This window comes from Ornithodoros turicata, chromosome 2, assembly GCF_037126465.1.
Source record: "Ornithodoros turicata isolate Travis chromosome 2, ASM3712646v1, whole genome shotgun sequence".
NCBI lineage: Eukaryota > Metazoa > Arthropoda > Arachnida > Ixodida > Argasidae > Ornithodoros > Ornithodoros turicata.
This window is the reverse complement of record NC_088202.1, coordinates 14,415,038-14,436,826: the sequence shown is the minus strand read 5'-3', so window position 1 is coordinate 14,436,826 and position 21,789 is coordinate 14,415,038. Positions and strand designations below refer to the sequence as shown.

The 21,789-nt window shown below is 46.2% G+C and overlaps 1 protein-coding gene across 1 annotated transcript in view; it reads left to right on the top strand.

Moving 5' to 3' along the window:
• LOC135383133 (soluble guanylate cyclase 89Db-like) overlaps positions 1-20,545 on the top strand; it is a 68,406-nt gene extending 47,861 nt beyond the window's left edge. Inside the window, exons 8-12 of the mRNA XM_064612738.1 lie at positions 7,754-7,900; positions 9,539-9,695; positions 11,691-11,800; positions 17,985-18,074; positions 19,602-20,545. Coding sequence (XP_064468808.1) covers positions 7,754-7,900; positions 9,539-9,695; positions 11,691-11,800; positions 17,985-18,074; positions 19,602-19,763 — 666 coding nt within the window. The 3' untranslated portion in view covers positions 19,764-20,545. The remainder of the gene's footprint in view (positions 1-7,753; positions 7,901-9,538; positions 9,696-11,690; positions 11,801-17,984; positions 18,075-19,601) is intronic.
• Positions 20,546-21,789: the final 1,244 nt, after the last annotated feature.

Genomic DNA, 21,789 nt, shown 5'->3' with positions numbered 1-21,789 from the left:
TGACCTACTAAGCGAACAATAGACGACGGACCGATGAGCCGGTTTCTGCCGAGGATAGTTATTTAGTCTGAGGAGAGGAAGTGACACCACCCGACGGAACAGTGTGCGCCAATGAAAACACGCTTCACAGGAAAGGCCACAAGCACGTGACAAAGTCACCTGTGACCGTGCCTGTGACCGCTTTTTTGTTTTCCTTCGGGCTTTGCCCTCTTTGCCCTGCCTCCTAGAAGGACATGCAGACCCGTCGTGTGAACTTCAAGGAGGCCACCCCTTTGGAACGTCAAACTTGTTCAGTATAAGGACATCAACTTAAAATATATCGTTTGGCAGGAGGTCGCAAGGTGTGTGCAAGGCGAAGGTGACTAAATGAAACATCACAATATTATTTGTTAACATGGCAAATCGGAAATGTGTGAGGAGATAGCTGTAACAAAAATGCAGTCTGATATTTCTTTAGTGAGCATTGCTAGAAACACTCATAAGCCAACATTCTCTTCGTATCTCAAACTTTTTTGTAAACACCTGATTTCTAGATGTTATTAGCACCGTACTTTTTCAAGAAACGCTAAAATATCATTTATGTTACTAAACAATGCGTACAGCAGTTTACTACAATAAGCATTGCAACATCGCGTGCAACAAGCGGTGGTAAACGCGAGGCCGACGCTTCATCATGACAACCTCAACTTTTCAGAGACAACAATTCTGCTCCATGCGGTTGCATAGCTTCGATACCGTTCCGTTCACGCTGAGTTGGCGCTCCGTTGGCCCGATTCAGTGGGCAACCCCATGTGACCGCAACCGCATGTGACCGACGATAAGGCGGCAACCGCATGGAGCAACTTAATTTGCAAAAGTTGCTCCATGCGGTTACCGCCTTATCGTCGGTTCATTACCCGGCTGCGCAACTCGTCAGCCTTTAGAAGTTTTACTTGCCTCAGCCAAGAGTCGCTCTGCCGCCCTCGGTTGGCCACAGTCCGCCATCGACGCATTAGCCAAGATTAAGCTCGCCCTGGCACTTTCGCCATTTTCTCGAGGGTCGGCCCTTCTCCATCTACACGGATCACAAGCCGCTAACCTATGACTTTGTGTCATCCGGCACCAACTACACCCCTCGGGAGATCCGCCAACTCTAATTCATTTCTGAGTTCTCCACTGATATCAGACACATCAGCGGCACGAAAAATACTGCAGCGGACACCCTCAGCCGTATCAACGCCTTGTCACTGGACCTGCGTCTTGCCCGCGACAACCGTTTCTACTTCGAAGTGTTGGCCAGTCACCAGGCTTCAGACGAAGAATTGGCCACACTTCGTGCGGATGCCAATTTGGCGCTCCGTTTTGAGGACATGCTGCTCCCAGGAGCCACATCGACTGTCGTTTGTGACACCTCTGTTGGCAGCCCTCGGCCTTTCGTGCCGGTCACCCTCCGCCTTCAAGTTTTCAACACCCTCCACGCGTTGTCTCATCCTGGCAAACGGGCAACGCAAAAGTCGATCGCCTCGGGCCTCGCATGCACGGCCAGATCAAGCAGTGGACACGTTCCTGCTTGCACTGCCAACGGGCCAAAATACACCGCCACACTTCTGCACCTGTCGCAAGTTTCCTTCCGCCGGATCAACGCTTTGACAAGGTGCACCTCCATATTGTGGGCCATTTACCGCGTTGGCAAGGGCACCGCTACCTGCTTACTGTCATTGACAGGTTCACGAGATGGCCCGAGGCCGCTCCTATTCCTGACATCACCGCCGGCACTGTCGCCGCTGCGTTCGTACCGACGTGGGTGTCCCGTTTCGGGGTCCCCTCCACCGTAACTGCCGACAGGGAAAGGCAATTTGAATCCGTTTGAATCCGTCAATCCGTCAGTTCGAATCCGTCACTTTGAAACCGTTGCCGGCGCGATCTCCACTGGAATAAAATCACTTCTTGAGTATCACGCAACATGAAGGTTGTCTCGCCTGGTTCCTTCAAGGTCAATATCCAAAGCATCATGCGGGACACTGCATTCACCCTCCGTACCTTGGAGGAAGCTGAAAAGTTTTTTCGCCTTGCACTTCTGCCCGAACTAGTAGGGAAGTGGTTCAGGGCAGGGGAACGTGAAAATGTGCTCTAGTACAAAATGCATCCCCACATAATGTCAGCAAGATTTGTCGCAAGAATGGTCGCTTGTCACTTTTCCATAAGGTATTCTACCATAACGATTCCGTTCTCTCCTCATACACTTCATCTCCCACTTACACTTCGCGCCGCATAGACCATTTTCGAAAAGTGCACATTCCGCATGCAAATACTAGTGCTTTCTCCGACTCCTTTGTTCGTACCGCGTGGGAATAGAACGGGTTGCCACGTGATGCTGCTTTCATCGAGGAGCCGCCCACCTGAAGGCACTCTTTATCTGATTTATTTGATGCCTAACCATCCTTAACACCGCAATTGTCCTTTCGTATCATCTTTATCATGTGTCGCTATGTCTACGGAGTCTGTGGAGTATTCTTTGTTGCCTTTGTTTCCTTTGTTTTCCCCTCTCCCCAGTCTTCCTCTCAAAATAAAGTTGTTGTTGGTTTTGGTTTTGTTTGTTTTCTGCTATATTGTTTCCCCTCCCCTCTCAAATGTCTCATGGCACTAAGGGTATAGAAATAAATAAATACTGACACAGGAGCTTTGAATATTGTATATTTGCTTTTTACCACGCCAATGACCCGCTCTATGTGGATTCGTACGTTTGACAACTGACGGGTTGCTTCCACTTTGCTGCAAGACAGCTGCTGCTTTCTCCTTGTAAACGCTGAGACATTTAATCTCGCAGAACACATGTCCACACTTTCCGAAATTAGAGAGCCTCTGTCAGGCAGTATTACGTCATCCTTTTCTAATGTTCCCTCATGGGCTTATCACTAGGGCGACCGCAGTTGACTTAGAAAGGAAGGTGACACTTCCCAAAAGAAAAATTGCACTAAAAAACTCCGCAGAGTTATGGTCCTTGTACTGAGACCAAGCGTCAGCTCTTACATCTACGAAACTAGGCCTATCTATGAAAGCCTCTGTTGTGACTGACACGACAAACAGGTGGTGGTGGTGGTGGTGATGGCGATAGGGCTTGCCGTTGTCGGCATCACGTATGTGGGCAACGTCACGACTGACGCCCTGGGGGAATGTGCGTCCTGGGCCGACTTCTAAGGGAACTGTGCCGACATATGTCTGAAAGCGTCTGAGGAAAACCCAGGAAAAACCCCAGACAGCACAGCCGGCACCGGGATTCGAACCCGGGAGGTACGACAAACAGGTCCGGCGAGGAAGTAGCCTTTTAATGTGGCGAATGGTCCTAAAGCCAGAGCCGAACTAACTGCTCTCGCGCCAGTGGCGCGTAGCTTAAAACACAGGCGCGGGACGAGAATTGACAATGGTGCTGCCACATCACTCCCCCTCCCCCATGGAAAAGAAAAAAAAACGTCAGAGGCCTAGGCGATAAGAACGGCGTAGAATGGGGCTCGAAGATACCGTTTTAGGAGGAACGAGAGCAGGGGTAGTAGTCGTTGCGACGCCTTGCGGATGGGTGGGGGTGTCAGGGCCCAGGTCAACTGGCTGGGTGAATGTGGCCAGTGACGACGCGTCGACGTGGGCCGGTTTGAGACGGTCGAGAGATACTGTGTCCGTGCGGCCCTGGATGGACAGCCGGTACCACTTAGGGTTCCTTTCCAGGACGAGGTAGGGGCCGTCGTAGTGTGGTTGCAACGCGCGTCGGACGGAGTCGCGCCGAACGAAAACGTGCGTTGACGTCGCAAGGTCCGGTGCGACGAACGTGTGGCTTCGAAGATGACGGCGGGTCGGGGAGGGCCGGATTCGAGACATGGTTGTACGAAGCTCTTCAAGAAAAAAAGACGCATCCGCCAGATCGGGAGAAGCGCCAGGCTCGAAGAATTCGGATGGAAGCCGAAGTGGAGTGCCGTACACAAGCTCCGCGCTGGAGGTCTAGTCTAGAATGACCCAGACTTGACAACCGAAGTTCTCGCTAAATGCCACTGGCATGGTTTTTTTGTGTTTTCTTCTCTGCTGGACCACATTATTAGAGGACTCAGTCTTCCGTTGAGAACATTTAGCTATCCCTCGACAGTTCTTGATGCTGTAGAGAGAGACACACCAAATCTATATCCAAGGTCTTGCAAAGTCAGGTTCAGTCTTAACCGCATGAGGCACATCACAAATTCTACAAATTTCCACAGGGCATTCTGCTCCTCGTGTGACGCGTGACCCCTTACGATTTCAAAGACTGCCAGGGCTTCGAAGCTAGGCGGCCCAGTGTAAAACCGGACTCCGGCGTCCTGTCCCTCCAGGTTGCTGCCTGTAAAGGTGTGTTTTGATAGGGCAGTTCTGCACTTGTAGAGCTCTACATCTAGCCTACAGATCTCAGACTGTTGGTCACTGATACAGAACATGAAAAGAGCCATGTGTGACTGTATGCAAATTTCCTCGCATCAGAACGTACTGGGCCAAAACAGCTTTATCCAAAGACACAATTTTCTTACAACTAGGTTCCTGACTAGGGATTTCCGCGGATCTCTGTGGTGGGTGCACTTGTTGTGTTCCTGATAGGAAATTAACAATTTATCAAGTTACAAGATAAACTACATATTTCAATGTCAAATTGCCTCACCTAATGATTCTAACTGCCCTTGTGATGCAGATACTGGCTGCACAGCATCATTGTTCTCTTCTGATTAGAAAACAAAATTACAGATGCAAATGTTGACAATAAATGCACAATTTTAATGTTGCAAGAACTTTGCATCACCTGGATCCTCTACATCTGTACCTCCAAGCTGAATGAAGGATGCAGAAGCTCCCAGGTTTCCTGAATGAGAAACATCAATGTATGGGTGATTGATGAACGAGTAGTTTTGACTAAATGTTTGCTATGTGCTGGTCGCAGCTCTAGGAGATCAGGCCACACTAGGGACATGCTTGGAGCAGACAGCTGTAACAACAGTTACCTATTATGTAACTGCAATGCCATATAACCTACACTTTAACACAGGATATGAATATGCTTTCTAGGCTCCTGTGAGAGGAGACAGCGTTACATCTACATGTAGTACAATTAGAAATATTGATAACCTGATGATGATGAAAGGAGAAAACAATGGAGATGTGAGCCCGCTCACTGCAGGACAAGCTACTCCAAGTCTAGAAAATAAAACAAAAGAAAACAACGTCTAAAAGGATTAGAGCTCTGCTATGCTCTTAACGAAGGTGCCACGAACGCCCAGCACTTTCACGGCGTCAAAGGGTCGGCTATCGAGGGGGCGGTCCAGGGATCTCTGAAGTTGCAAACGTGTAGATCGAAACCGCGCACATTCGAGAAGAATATGTTCCGAATCTTCACGCACACCACACGCTGAACGCAACGGCGATGGATGGGCGCATATCTTGAACAGAAATGCGTTGCCTCTCTCTTCCTTATTATTGGTATTTTGAAAAGCCTCAAGTCCTCGATCATACGTTCAAGCTGCTCCTGCTTTAAGTGTGAATGATTTGAACTGGCAAATATGGCACAAAACACCATTAGGACGGCACCGTAACTGCGCCTGACTACTGCGAGAGCATACGTAGTACAACAAAATGGCGCGCGCTGTAAAATCCTCCCGACAGTCCCCGCGCGTGTGACGTACGTGAAAGCTCCCTATATATGCAGCTCTGCGTGTGAAGGGTCGCCTAAAAATCCGCTCGCGGCTCCCTGACGGCACCGGTCCTGTTTGCTAGGTAAGGTTATCACGCGTAAGCTGCGGGTAGTTGAATGCTACGCTATGTCACATCATGCAAGCAAGTCTGCTAAGGCAGGGGAGCGACGTGTTGCTTCGTTCTGGCCGTGGGGCTCCCGACATCGACATGTCGTTTTCAGACTTCCCATGTTGGTGGCCGTTTTCTACGCGTGCAGTGAATTAAGTTAGGGCTGTTGTCATCCCCACATGTTTCATGTGAATGCTTAATTCAGATCATTGAAATGAATGCCTCTAAAAAAACGGCAAAAAAGTGTGATTTATGCATCATTCGCCCGATGTGCCTGCCTGCCTGCCGCCGGCAGCGGCACGGCAATCGAGTTTGAGTTTGATTGTGAACTTGACAAGCTGAAACGTACTGATTCTGTTTGCAAGACAACTGAGAACGCTGAAGTTCACGCATTATATAATGTATTTCAGTACAAATAAGCGGTTACTATGCATATGCTAAACCCTTGTACACACGGAAGAAGACCAGCGGCATGGTCGAGCGGGTTAAGGCTTCCCTCTCGTCGGTGGTAGTCAAGGTCGTGTTGAAGACTGGGAGGTGGAAGGTTCGAATCCTACCACCGGCTGCGCTGTCCGAGGTTTTCTGAGGTGTGTTTTCCGAAGACTTTCCAGACGAATGTCGGCACAGTTCCCCCTGTAGTCGGTCAGGACGCATACTAACCCCCTCTGTCCCCCACTCCTTCCTGCTGTCCCCTCCCCGTCAGTTCACATCTGTACGCTGATCATAGCCACAGTTGCTTCGCGACGCTAACACGGAATAAAAAAAACAACGAAAAAGAAGCAAATCGGCTTGAACAAGAAAGTTATCCTCTAACCTTCCCTCTTTTTTTATATATATAATAAACATCCCCCCCCTCTAGTCAGTGGGGGACCTCCCCCGGGTCAGTGGGGGATCTTAAGTATTTCTTCACGCCGAACCCCACAGTGCGTTATTTAGCACTACATCATAGCTCATCGCAGTTCTCATCCTACATTTGAACCATATCTGCACACCATTGCACGCAATTTGGAATTGCCGCCGCATTTTGTGAGCAGTTCAACGATTGCTATCGGTTTACTCCTCGTTACATCAGCAGGGAGACCGCTAATTTTTTTTACGTTTTATTTAGTTTTACTCCTTCTGTGGTTTTGCGCTAACAGTCATGGAGGGTAAGGGCGTTGCTTGGACTGCGCCATGACTCTAGACTCTAGAGCAACAATATGACTGTAGTGAGTGGGTGAGCGTACTGAAGGCTAAACGGCTTTTCTCTTCTCTAGCACCGGTCGTGTACTTAGCACAGAGTACCGTGAACCGAGCTCTTTTTAACGCTCGTTGGTTGACGAAGACCGAAAATGGCATAACACACCTACTACTTGATACTCTACCAAATAGTAAAATGGGCACCATAAAACAAAGTTCAGCATATCGGACACAATCGGACTTCGTTCCTTATTGTGAAGGGGCTCATTATTTCATTCCCCACATCACCACCAGCAATGGGGTAGAGCATCGCCTCCGGCGATGAAAACCTCCATTCATCATCTTAAAATAAAATTGTTGTTGTTGTTGTTCAGAAAATTCTACAAAACAACTGCTACATGAGTAACGTTGGGATGAGGTGATGCACCGCAACAATTGCGGTACCATACCTCACTGCATGTGCGTTATTATATGAGTGGAATGACGAAAAAAAGATGCGGCATACACACTCACACACACACATATGATACACGTAAGTGAGATATCACAAATTCTAGGCTGATATGCAGAGCAGTGAATTTCATATCCCACCCCAGTGTGCTCTTGCGCAGTGAGTCATAAATCAGGTTGCTAATTTTCTCACTCTTCATCTCTACATGTACTTCTTCTCGTTGCAGTGTAGAAAACCATCGTTAAAAGCAATAGAGAACTCAGTAAAAATCAACAACGTTTGTAGGCTTTGTTCAATAGCATTCTTCTGATACCATATTGTCTGTGCTTCATTTGACAGACTTTCGACTGCGTGACTGTCATGTTCAGTGAATTGGTGAACTTCGCTACTCTCTGTCTCTACATGAGCCCCATGGAAGTCGTCAAGTGGGTCAACGATGCGTTCTCCCTCTTCGACCGGGTCACCGACCAGTACAACGTTTTCAAGGTAACTTACCGCACATTTCGTGTCGTTGTGCAGTTTTAAAGATCCCCATATAATCTTGTTTCTTCTGTGTATGTGTCGTTTTTGCTCTTTTTTTTCCCGATATCTAGCGATCTACGTCTTTTCGCCGACAGCAGTATAAGGACATGTCATATACTAATCAGCAATAACAGGTCCATAAGGATGATGACATGATCTGTTACAATACGGAAGTTATCGCACCCCACGACATGTGTGTCGTTATAAAAGTTTTTTTTTTTTAATTCTTTGCATATTTTTGAACCAAAAGCTATGAGAGCAGTATAGATACCGTATAGATAGCTCCCCAGGTGGTCGAAATTATCGGCAGACCTACACATCCCGCCATGCATGTCGCCACAATAGGCTGGCTGATTCACCTTACGTGTACATGTACTCGAATTATATACATCGTTTTTGCAGCTCGGTTTATACGGCAGTGCGAACATTCTGACGAAGTCCCCTAGTATGTAACAATAACAATTCTATAACTCATTACCTAAAATTCATTAATGAACTACTTAATTAGAGGCTTTCCGGCAAAAGTGAGATAACAAAACAGAAGACGGTCCTCGTTGAAAGTGTTTCCATGTTTAAAAACAACGAAGAAGCACATGCGTTGGAATATCGCGCCGAATTTCAGTATGTAAATGAGCTGAAACCGAAACATTCCGTGGTCGACTGGTGGATGAAAATATAGCGTAGTTGTAGAGAGCAATTGTGCAGGTATGGCGCTTGTTATATACGCTCGGTGATGTATGTGTCTCTGTCTGACGTATATGTGCCTCCCTGTAATATGTATCTGTAATATATATACTGCTATGTGTGCGCCTGCGTTGTCCAGTCGCGGCATCCTATTGCACTCATATGGTATCCAATACGTAATTGTGGAGGGTACCGCAACTCCACCGGTGGGTCACCTTATGTCAACATTAAACAACTTTATTTGAAGATGACGAATGGGGAGTTTCATCGCCAGGACGGATACTATCCCATTGCTGGTGGTGATGTGGAAATGAAATAGTGAGCCCCTTCACAATAAGAATCGAAGTCATATGGTGTTGTCTGTCATCATTATCATCATGTATCGGTTATTGTTATTGGAACTCCTACATGCACCAATAAATACGTCGGGTCTAAAAGATCCCAGTTGATATTTAGTTGTCTGTTTTCTTTGCTAACGCTGTCAGACATTTTGAAGCGGTAGCATACATACTGCTTGGTTAGTTGAAGCATATGTAATACACTCTGCCTTTGCTGCCGCGTTCACATGCATGAAGAATAACAAAAAGGTAACGGTGATCGCGCGATACCGGGGCCTCTATCGCACATGCAACCTGTACACATTCGATGGAAAGGTAAACAAGGTGATGTATGGTTGACGCTTGAGCACTGTATTTGCGGGTCACGTTCAGACCCCCTTAAATTGATTATACGTTTAGCTGTATAATGTTGCGAATATTTAATTTCAGCAAAGGAAGGCGTGCAGTGTATGAGTACGTGTACAGTAGCCTTTCCCCAACAATGCATAGCTTAGCATAAACTGTGTTACTAAACTGAGACACGCCGCAGCGACATATAAAATTCGAACAAATTAAAAGTGTACTCTAAAATCGTTTATAGGTGGAGACTGTAGGTCAAGTGTACATGCTTGTGAGTGGAGCTCCTGAACGCAGAAAAGACCACGCTGAACAAGCATCGGCAGCTGCGCTAGAGATGTTATCAAGATTTCGAGAAGTGAACGAAGCTTTCCAAGGACAAGAAACGTTCCTCAAGATTGGTATGAGTTCTGAGCCAGTAGGAACCTTCGCTAGTACTAGTGTATCTGCAAGGGACAGTGCCTGAAACAGCATATACACTTCCCATATAATGTCATTACGTCCGACCTGTCCTGCTTTCCGTCCCACCTTTTCCTGTTTTTCTTCTCTTCTTCCCCCCTTGAATTGTTGTTTCTTTCGCATTAAAGGGATAAGTGGTGCTCTGACCATTAGTTTGCACATATTGGCATTCCTTAATTTACCGATTAATTTTCTTGCCTTCTTTAACCTTAATTTCCCCTGCTTTACCTTTTACAGACTTAATCGGTATTGGTTATTGTCAGCAGCATAAATAGAATCCACGGTAACGGTAATGATCGAAGGGTAACGGCAATGGGAACGGAAACAGAAATGGTATATTACTGAAATGGGAGATGGTAACAATAACAGAGACGGAAACGCGCACCGCGGTCCTCCATTACCAGAAACGGAAACGAAAATTATAATCCGGTATTGAATTCGGGTAATGGCTGTTCCTGTTGTGCAATGACATTTCAGTGACTTTTCACTGTATTTTTGTATTTTGGTGACTTCATTCCCTGTAATGCTCTAAATACTATACAAGAGCATGGAAACAAAGCGCGATATTGGACCTCGAGGGTGCGTCCCTCGCTTACCCCGTCCCATTGCTCATAACTCTATGACATCAACACATCACTGCACTCCACCATAGCACGGGGATGACAGCCTACGATTTTTAGTTATTCATTTTTTATATTTTTTTTTCAGTTCTTCCTGCCCATGGCAGTATTGTTTATTACCGAGAGCGTCCGCTTATGAATGCGACATTGGATGAAGGTCATGCCCACCTTAAGTTGCCGGGAACTGAGTCACTGAACACATGTTTGTACTTTTTTTTTTATCTTGCAAGATGTGCGCATCCTAACGACGAAAAAATAACTTGTGTATTGTGTACGCGTGACACCGAAGCAGCTCTTGGGCGAAACAGGGTGTTAACAGACCCGGACGGGGGGGTCAAGAAAAAGGCTGCCCTCCGGCTGCTCGGAAACGAAATGGAAAGGGATAACGGAAACGAAAATATAGCAGTTACGCAAATGGAAATGGTAACGAAAATACGTTCGTTATCCTTCCCTGGTTTCAACTTCCCGCACAGAGAGACATGTGCACGACGTCATTGTGACATCATTGCCACGACACGAAATTGTCTGCAAAGTTCATGCACGGAACGCGAGGAGAGAGGATACGGAGGAATAAACAACGGTGACACAAACTAGGCGGCAAATTTTCTCGCTCAACGTGACTAAATCTGTTTCGTATTGCTTCGATGCAGAAAGCCACCGTAAAACTCCTTAAATAAATAAGTAAACTCCTCTCACCATATTATACTCGTATTATAGCTAAAGCATTATAAGTGATGAAAGATGAAAGTCACTGAAAAGGTTAGCCAGCTGTAGGACTCGAACCCACATCTTCTGGATTACCGGTCCAGGGCTCTACCAATTGAGCTAAGCTAACGCGCCTTCTCAGCGACTTCCAGGGTGCGTCATCTGAAGGGACAAACCAAACACTCTCTCTCACTCATCCTCCTTTCACTCTTACATTTTTGCACACTCATACACACATTCATACGACAGGGATCGACGCAAGCGGCAAATGTTGAACATGGGTTCGAGTCCTACAGCTGGCTAACCTTTTCAGTGACTTTCATCTTTCATCGTTAATTTCTTAGGCAACTTGAGGCCTTGTATGTGATTGTCCCTTCTATGTTGTTCCAGCCTCAGAACATCAGTTCTCTCATTATAAGTGTTTTGCGGAGCCTTTGCGACGCTGTTTAGTATTTTTAGTATTTAATAGACTTTTGTAGTACTCTTACCCGGTGTTTTGTGTCCCTTTGTGGTTTCGATTTATCATTAATAATACCTGCTTAGATCCGGTTTTGTAAACTTATGCCAAACGGAGTAAAAATTAATTCTACTGCATCATTTATCGATTCACAGGTATACACTCTGGCCCCGTCGCAGCAGGAGTGGTGGGTCTTAAGATGCTTCGCTACTGCCTCTTTGGTGACACAGTCAATACTGCTGCAAGAATGCAGACACATGGACAGGCAAGTATTACCTAAGGCCTGTTTCAAACTATTCCTCGTAATACAACGCAACCGCCGTCATTTCGTGCGTAGCCGGTCTTCCACGCGTGTGTAATACATAGAGCTCTGCACGAATAACACTTTTGCTAGCAACTTTCCACTTTCACATGAACTTTAATCCAGTATCTACATTGAGTCAGCTACCCTGACTGTTTTGCCTCCTACCATGTGTAATGCAATTGCTCCCCCTATATCCATCACAGTGATTGGCGCGTACTCTGTTGCCGTTTATGTGCGGCCGCACGCTTGAATTGAGCACTAAAAAAAAGAGGAAGAAGAAGAAGAAAAACACCGATTTTCGCAGCAGATGAATGCACTGTGTCTACGCAAATACCAATTGGAGGGTAACCTTGAATACTATTATGAAACGTGTGAAGAAAATCGAATAGAGTAAAGAGTGCTGAAAGAGTGGCCGTTACTGGAGACATGTTCGGAATAAGAACGAAGAGGACCACCCCTACGCACGTAGTAAGTCAATTTGGCCGATACACGGAGAGACCATAAAGATTTTCAGTGATGAATCGACGAAGGTCAGTGAGTCGCCCTGCGCATTTGTCATCAAGACTCCAGTACGCACAATGCTGTCAGGCTATCCCGCAGGACGTTGTATGCGGCCGAACTCTATGGGGTATTAACACGAACACTATGCTGTATATTGCTGAGGTAGCACTACCCGACGACTCTATAATTTTCGGTGACTCAGAAAGCGGTCTTAATGCACTTCGTGCAGCTCAAGGCAAACAAAGCTTTGTACTTATTGTATAGGGGCTATTCGCGGAGTGGAGTTGGCCGCTCAGCGCCTCTGGCTTAGATGATGGCAATGTTAACAGCAGCGGCGTCCACATCGCGTGTTCAAGCAACGAATGTTGCTGTGCCAAATGTAACTGTGAAGGGTGTCGAATTGAACCTAATAAACTATGTCAAAATTTTCACGAGGTTTATAAACAGCAGGAGACACTATCTTTTGTAGAATGGTTATGGTACGTGCTGCCTTCGCTAAACTGCCTCCGCCCACGACTCGGACGTCACGGAGGCATTTAGCGAAGGCGGCACGCGTGCGACGCAGCAAGCCGCATGCGGTTCCGCACATCTCTACGGCATGTGGGTATGGGCCCTAACAGCTATGTGTTTGCGGCTGGGAAATTTGAATAGCCCAACGTATAATGTCACATTATAAGTAGGCCTCCTCTTCTTTCTTCCAAGTTGTAAGAATGTTACGGCGCAATCGCCGTGCGCATCTCAGCGGACAGCAAGCGAGCAAGTGAAGTGATACAATCAACAAATAATCATACTAATATCAGATATGATCGGTTTCAGTCGCCTTCCGCGAAAAGCATCAATGTAGTATCCACGTGTTCCACGGATACATACGATATGTACTACACTTTTTGTCTCGCTACGAAAAGCCCCGAATTATTAGTTATTAATTATACATTTGTTTTTAGCTAAAACTTACATTGTCTCATCTTCTATTCAGCGCCATAACGCTGGTATTTTGTGATAAATCAAGGCTTTATGACAAGAGAGAACTATCTTCATAATGAGTAATACCACAGTGGTCGACAAGCGAATTAATTTTGTCTAGTTAAGGTGCCTTTAATATGCACTGAAATTTCAGGTTACAAGCTATTAATTTCAGAGAAGTGCTCCTCCGAGTATAATTCCGCACTTGAGGCAAAGCACCAGGAGCACCCCTTCATCAACTGCCGTTTTTTAATCGCGAGGCAAGCCTACAACTGCTCCACCTTCGTTTCACCCTGTAAGTCTGACAACCTGTATGGGAGAATGTTATTGCGTATCCTTGTATGATACAGGGAAACACAAGTGTTAAAAATACAGGGAGGGTTTCCTTTGCAAATGGCTGCAGTTCTGGATCAAACCGGAGCATCTACAGTGTAGCAGGCTCGCCCTCGTCGATGGATCATGGTGCGAGTGTTTCGTGAGATCAAGCACGCATACAACAACGATTCCAGCGTTTGTGTATTGAACGCCCTGCGAACCGTTTTTAATACCAAGCCTTTCTCACGGACCGAAGCGATGCCCTACGCACATTTCGTGGAAAATGCCTCAATCGTAACGTTGCCCTAGGAGTACCACAAGGGATCATCCTCAGTCCTTCCCGTCATTCCGACATTGTTTAACGTCGTGATGGCTGCGGTAATACCGATAACGTCTTGAAGACTAGCATTCTCTGTGTGCACGAATTATGTTGCGCTTTGAACAGCAGGAAAATCACCACCTGCCATTTAGCGCCACTTGCAGCTGTCGTTAAATGACCTCCATTGACCCACCTAGGTGTGGATGGATCTTTCACCAGAACGATTCGTCGAAAACGGAAAATCCCATTCACACGAAACGCTCAGCGGAATTTCCCGTTTGGGTTCGGCACCAAGAAGCCTGAACTATACGTTTCCATCCATTTCTGGGCGTGAGCATCGACTCGGATCTTTGATGGTGTCGCCACATCAAGCACCTTAAAATGAAGACGTAGCGATGGATCTCCGCTGCCCAACGTCTTTCCGTGATTGTCCTCAGCGCTCCTCCACTGCATTCCTCAACACCTTAGAGAAGATGACAGTGATACTTTACAAACAGCAAGTCCTCCAAGAATACCAACATCCGCACTGATTAAAATTTAGATTATTTTTGCTCTTTACCCTTGTTCCAGCCTTGGAGTTCCAAGAATAGTCGAAACACGGCAAGTACTGGTGGAATCGGGAACACTTCCCGTAAGGTGCTCCGTGCAAAAAGAGACATTTCGGCACTACCCTTCCCTGCGTGCACAAAATCGTCGTTTTCTACTCCTCAGGAAAATTCGGTACCGCCCCGAAAGGGATTTTTACCCAATGGCGTAGATGGACACGCGTGAGTTCCACTGGTTTCGTAACACTGCCGAAGGCCCTGTGGTCTCTGGCTGTCCCTCCCATTTCCGTTACTCCTAGATATTCGGGAAACAAGTTCCCCGTGACTCGGTTAGAGATCGTTTTCATACGCTTCTTGAAGACAAATTCTCTACTTCTGTAGCGGTATACATCTCTTTAAGAAACGGCAAATCCATATCGCCATTTGTAATGTCATTCGATGTTACATTTCAAGGATGCCGCAAGGGTGTCGGACCGCAAAACATACGGTTTCGGTTTTGGTTCGGGTTGCTTTGATTTCGTTCCGGTTGAGTTCCGGTTCGGCCACGCCAAAAATCGAACCGGTACGCTAACCGGTTAGACGATTCCATTTTACATGTTCCATAAAACTGCTTTTATCACGAAATGCGTGGCTAATGGCTTACTGCCGTTGTCTGCATTGACGTTTTCAGCGGACAGGTACTCCCTTTAGCGAGATAAAGAAGAAATGGATGAACACTTATTGCAAATATAGTCCACGCTGATGAGGCGGTGTAGTCAAGCTACTTTCTGTTCCCAAAATCTCATTTTTCACACGCAGAGTGTCAGCAAGATACACTTAAAGGAAGCCTAATAAGATGGACAGCGTTACATAGACGACGGTACCTGCCGGCACACTGCATTCGCAGCGTGAATCGATCTGAAACTGTACTAAAGCATGTCGAAAGTAAGCCAGCCAGCCTTACTCTGTCCGAGCTCACAGCAGTGTACTAGTTCATCCGCAACACAAAGGGGGGGGGGGGGGGTCGAGGTAGCTTGCCGTTGTTGGCCGCACTCAAGTGGGCATCGTCACGACTATAGCAATGTGTCACGACACAACTGCACTACAAATAAGCAGAACTGCATTTACTTTTCAAACCACGACCAATGAAACAGGCACCGTTCTGCCTAGGTTCCTGTAAAGTGTAAACTTGCTGTGCGACAGAAGGGCTCGTTATTTTCCGGTTTTACTTCTTCCTGCACTTTCGTAGAAAACGACTGGCCACTTTGAGGATTTACCGTCGTTCCTCCCACACATGTGGTCTGGAAACAGTCACCAGATTGTGGCGCCAAAACACAGAGGACAGGGTTTCTGTGAGCAGTGCTTCGCACGTGTCCGTATAGAGGACGACGGGGGGTCGTAAATTGTGGGGTCGAAGACGCTTGGTCAGACGAGCTAACTGTTGTGAGAGCGGTGTTTTCTTTTGCTCTATTTTGCTGTGCGTGTAACATGAGACGCGCGAAAGGAGAGCATCGGGCGGACGAAATACAGCGCAGGAAGCGGGGATGTTTGGGAAGTTAGAGGGACTTTGCCCGCGGACTCCGTAGCAAACGGACCTGCTCGGAGGCTCGGGTGACTTTGCCATATGATGTAAATCTTGTCCACTTAAAATCCATTTCTATAAATAAACCTGTTACCAAGTGTTGAAGATGGTCTGCTGTCGAGTACTTTTACTCAACCGTCACCATCACCGATGAAAGATGAAAGTCACTGAAAAGGTTAGCCAGCTGTAGGACTCGAACCCACATCTTCTGGATTGCCGGATCACCGACAACTGGCAAGCCACGGGGATTACATAGAGAGGAAGAAAAGAGCCACCTTTACAGTTCCTTCTGCACTTCACCTGTTTCTGACTTAATTTAATGACTCATGTTTAATTTTTACTGCTCACGTGTAAAGGGAAATGTTGGGTGCTTACTTGATCACATATTCGTCCTATAGAGCCACATAACTGGCCTACTCCATTCGTGTTTCATTCGTCCGCGTGGCGCCTCGTCTCTGAAAAGTAGACGCGGCAGCGCGTGCGTGGGTCGCTAGCCGCGGCGCTCACAAGGACAACTGCGCTACAACGTGTTCAAAAGACGCTGAAAGTATACTTACTATGCGCCTCGTTTGACTGCTAGGTGAAAATTTTCGAAATCCATGATATGGACGCGTGATGATGATACCAATGTGTCTTCGATCGGGGATTGAGAGGAACTCTTATGCTGACTTCTTTTATGTACGCACCGTTTTGTTGCGAACCGATTGCCGCTTTTATTTTTTACTGTTCTGCTCCGGTTCGGGTTCAACAATGTCATAAAAATTTAGCTCGGGTTCAGGTTGGGTTCCGGCAAAAATAATAGCTCGGGTACGGTTTTCGGTTCGGATTCGGTTCGACACCCTGTATGCGGCAGTCGCACCAAAGCTCATAACACGTGCAGAACTTTATACAACTATCTTCTTTCTACAACGCATGGTTAGTCTGAGCCTTATGTATAAACTTCCCACCAAATTCACGACTAATGTGGTAGAGTATCGCCTGTGGCGATGATACACCCCGATGTCATTATTAAAGTGTTGCTGCTTCATCGCCACAACTCAGCGGGCGAATTTTCCCATTCATCCTCATCAGTGTATTTGTTGGTGTAACGCAGAGTGTAACACGTGCGTTTATAACCATACCAGCTTCACCACCAGCACTATAGTCAGCTAATCCCACAAACGAGGAAACGTCTTTCGGGTACCGGCATGGGGACGCTGAAATTATCAACAGCGAATAGTGTGTGGAGACTGATTGCGAAACACAGCACACAGCGTCGAAAACGAGCTCCAGCTGCAGGGTGTCTAAAACACATTGATGCCGACGAGGAGATAGGTGCGCCCACTGCCATGTGCCAAATCGAGGCACACGTTTGCGAGAACATTCGATCATGCATGTAGAAGGTGTCGTATTAAGTTAATCATTTTCACGGCCTACACTCCTAAAACAGAAAAAAAAAGGGGGAGGGGGGGGGGGGGGTAATGGCATGATCTGCTCGTCGTTGTTGGCCGCACAGAGGCTGTTAAAACAGAACTTCACGACATAGCACGCTCCTAGCCAACCATCATTCGGAGTGCCTTGATCTGTTGATTTGTTGGGAGGTGGCGCTTATCTGGGAAACGTTATGCATGTCCCAGGTAAACGCAGCCAGCTGTTTTGAACAAATCAGGACACATAATGCTATCATTCGAAATGGTGGTTGACTAGGAGCGTGCTATGTGGTGGTACACGGTTTTAACGCTGTTTATCTATACAAAGTCGCGTCAACCTCAGACAAATGTGCACGTGGACGGACTACAGAAACATGTCATTTCTACTCCCCTGTAGTCAGCGGTATAGATGTTTGTTCCTACGCAGGGCCATCCGCTCCAGAGGTGGAGTTAAAGAAAAGTGCATTACATAGGCAATATAAGCATTAACCCAACCTCCCCTATTCATTCAACCGCCTTTTCATTCTTTCAGAGCGGCAAGATTCACATCAGTGAAGGCTGTCAGCGACTAATCAGGGACAAAGGCTTTGTGACAGAGGTACGGGGGAAGATTGAGGTGAAGGTACGCTCAAAGCCGGCGCCTTTCATTTTTCGAGTAAATCCATTTTCAAGAAATAGTACGTTCTCAGATTATGTTCTCAAGATGTCGTTCACCGAATTCGACACAGTGAGTGTGCATTTCCCGTAATAAAACTCTGACTTTGAACAATAGGACAAACTAGAAAATACATGCCCTGAAAACTCATACCAGTTACACCTATAAGATGCAAATAAGCAAAAGTTGAGAACGAACGGTTACGAAACACGCAGTACTCCAAATGCCAGAACATTTGGACGTATAGCGGGTATTCTTCACGCTGCAGAAGTGGCATGCATGTCAATCAACCGGCCGGAGCTACTTCTGGGCTTCGTTCTGACTACTGACAAATTGGATTCTTTAATAGTGAACAGTGGATCGGAAGGCATGGCTTGTGGGAGCAGAAAAAGAGATACCTTATTATTTTCATTGCGACATTCCTGCCGTTAGGCGGTCACAGCATACGGTGCTTACCCGGTAGAGAAACAGCGAGTGCTCAGCGATTCTTTCAGCTCGGCTCAGGATACAATACACCACACGAATTTCGCAGACGTCTACGGTGTGGAGATCTTTGCCACAAACGAAGGACGTGACGCGAGTTTTGACCAAAGACCGCCGAGGTACGAAAGAGTCTCTTGTTTGCTTGCAGTATAGCTCCGGAAACCTTAGGAAGGCAATATGCAGCACCAGGAAGGAGAAATATCCTGGAGTTAGTAAGGAAGAGCGTGCGAGCTCCTTGCACAAAAATTATTGATATTAAAAAAACAGCAACATATTAATACGACATTTGTCTAAAAAGAAACAATTCGAACTATGCCTGCGAAAACTAATTTGGCGCGTTTGAGTAGAAAAAATGTGTTATCGCTCAAACCAGCCAAATTTTCTAAGTTACAAGTTATAAGTTTGACCAGCTAAGTTTTCATATTGGTTAAATAAGTGTCTTTGCATGCCTACCTCTGTTACTGGCCTGGAGATGAAGGGGGTAGTTTCCCACACTTCTTGGTATGCCACTTTCACAAGCAAAAGCCTAGTCTAACCAAACGTGATGTTTTGTAACATATTTCGGTGTTCTTAAGCTCATGACATTTCATTGTGAAAATTGTTTGCATGTTTTGCGAACCCTTGTGAGTAAACTCTTCAGACTTATTCGCAACACACCTTGGGTTGCTATCCCGTCAAGGCAGAAAGCAAAACGAAGTAAGGGATGAAGGGAAATGAAGACATTTCGCACACTTTTAGCGTCGCAAGACATTGTCGCAAGACATTTAGCAAAGATAATTTTATTTTATTCCGGTGTACTTAGCGGCCAAGTGTATCCGAAGAAAGATTTTCTTTATCTGCCCGAAGGAATGCTAAACTTTGCTTAGGGTGATTCGTGTTTCTTTTCATCATATATATACTCGCATATATAAAAACGTTTTGTTTCTCGTTCTTCGAAGAAAATAAGCTGAATTCATTGGACACTGGCACTGCTATTGACACGTCTACACTTGTGCCTCATTTGTGTTACAGGGAAAAGGAAAGATGACTACATACTGGTTACTCCAGGGAGACGTTCCATACGGTGCGGGACGCCGTAGAGTCTCAGTTGGCGATGTGAGAAAATCAGCGTCTTTTCGACGGAAACTCAGCATCATTACAAGAGCAGAAGTCTATGCTACGGACCAGTGTTGATAGTCCTACCTCGAAGCGCAGTTCTGTAAGTCGGAAACGTAAGCAAAGCGATAGGAATTACTCCAAAGGTCGTATCGATTTCATTATGGCTTAAAGGAGCAGTGAAATCCCTCTCCATATTTTATATTCTTATCGGCAGTGTATTGTACTGTTGGGGACACGCTTAGCTAAAATCGCTTGTCAGTACTTCGCCGTCCCATATTACCTTGATTGCGCTTGAAAATGTTGTGCCACTATTGTATTTGAAGGTGGACCATGTGGTGCACATGTTTATTATTCGAAAGAACTAGTCTTGCAACACCTGGAGATTTGAGATGAGATAAACCACGGAGTGCTGATTTTCGACAATCGTGTCCCCAACAGTACAATAAGTAAGTGTGCTCTTGCCGAACAAGGACTATCGTAACTGAACTGTAACGCGCGAGAAATGTCTTTCATCTGCGGCATCCTCTAGACCTCCAATCTCCACCGCACCGGATATACCATAAATTGCAGAGCCTCAACGAAACCAACTTAGGACAACACAACATTTAGGCCTCTCCAACACTCAAGAGACGGCGGCTGACAAAAAGGACACCGGATATAGGAGAGCAACCCCCCACCCGGCTGTATCGAGGCTGGGAGAAACAAGTGTCACATGGCGAATTCCTTAAGATAGGGAAGCGCCATGAGAACACGCGCGAGGACCATGCCGTGATGACCACGAGAATTCGCCTTGCCGGCCTCTGTAGCTCAGTCGGTAACGTGTTGGCTTGCCGAGCCCAACATTGCGTGTTCAATCTTCGCCGAGGACGGTAGCAATGTGGGGGAGGTAAAAATTGCTTCCAGCATCACGTTCCCCCCACGTCAGAACCCCAGGTGGTCGAAATTACCCGCAGACCTATACCCTGCGACACGTGCAGCGTGTCGCGAATAGGCTGATACGTCTCACGCGTCAATCTACTTCAATTACCTTTACGAATTCGCCTTTGTAGCACTGTAGATATCTGGTGTAGTTGGTAAATTGACGATGTAGACATGGCGCAGCAAATAAGACTAGACGTAGGTAGCAAACACGACACAGAGGAGCGTCTACCTCCCTACACTGCTTGATAAATTACACAGGATTTGAAGCACTGCTAAATGTCCCTTCATTGCTCCTTTAATACAGGAAATAAGATACTTTGCTAACGTTTTCTTCCGATTTGACAACAAGTCTTCCGAAAAAGGTTTATAATGTAGATACATTATAGAAGCGCTAGGCACATTCAGCAACTGCAGGAAATTAGTTTTGAGTAAGTTTGCTTCGATGTTTGCTCTGCAATACATGTCGGGAACCATTTTGTTACTTGCTGTCTAGAATTGAAAGAAGCGAATTGAACCATTCGTCTTTCCAGTCGAAATTAAAACTTAAGTCGTCGGGCAAATGGGTACGTGGAAAATTTGTCTCTCTCTTGCCGTTTCCGCCTGCCTGCTTTTCAGATAGCTCACATTATGAGCAGCTGTGATAACTGATAGCATAGTAGTGGTAGCCTTCATAAACATACTTGGCGGTAGACAATAGTTTGCTTTATATTAGTCGGTTGTGTTAGCGCATGACAAACACGTTATTTTTGTATCGACGGAAACCTGGCTTTCATGGAGCTAAGGGATGACTTCAAAATTTTGTGCTATCTCTAATGCATCTTGTATGTATAGTTGAACACTTGAACTCATTGCGCTGGTCGAGTGTGAAAAAAAAATGTATGCTTCTACGCAACGTAGAATACGAATAAAGTCTGTATTTGTGCGGATGATGCCTCTTTCCTTCGAACTTGGAATGTCTTTTCTGAGTTCAGCTGTACCTTAATTCGTTTTCTGCAGCAAAAATATGATGCTCAGTCGTCCTGCCGTTCCATCTCGAAAAATTCTGTAACAGTGAATCGAGTAGTGCCTGCCCGAGGACCCATGTTTCTCACGGTTTGGAGGAATCATCATGGACATCATAATAGGTGCTGATTTTAGATGTATGGAACAATGTACTGTCCACTGTACCACTGCTTGATTG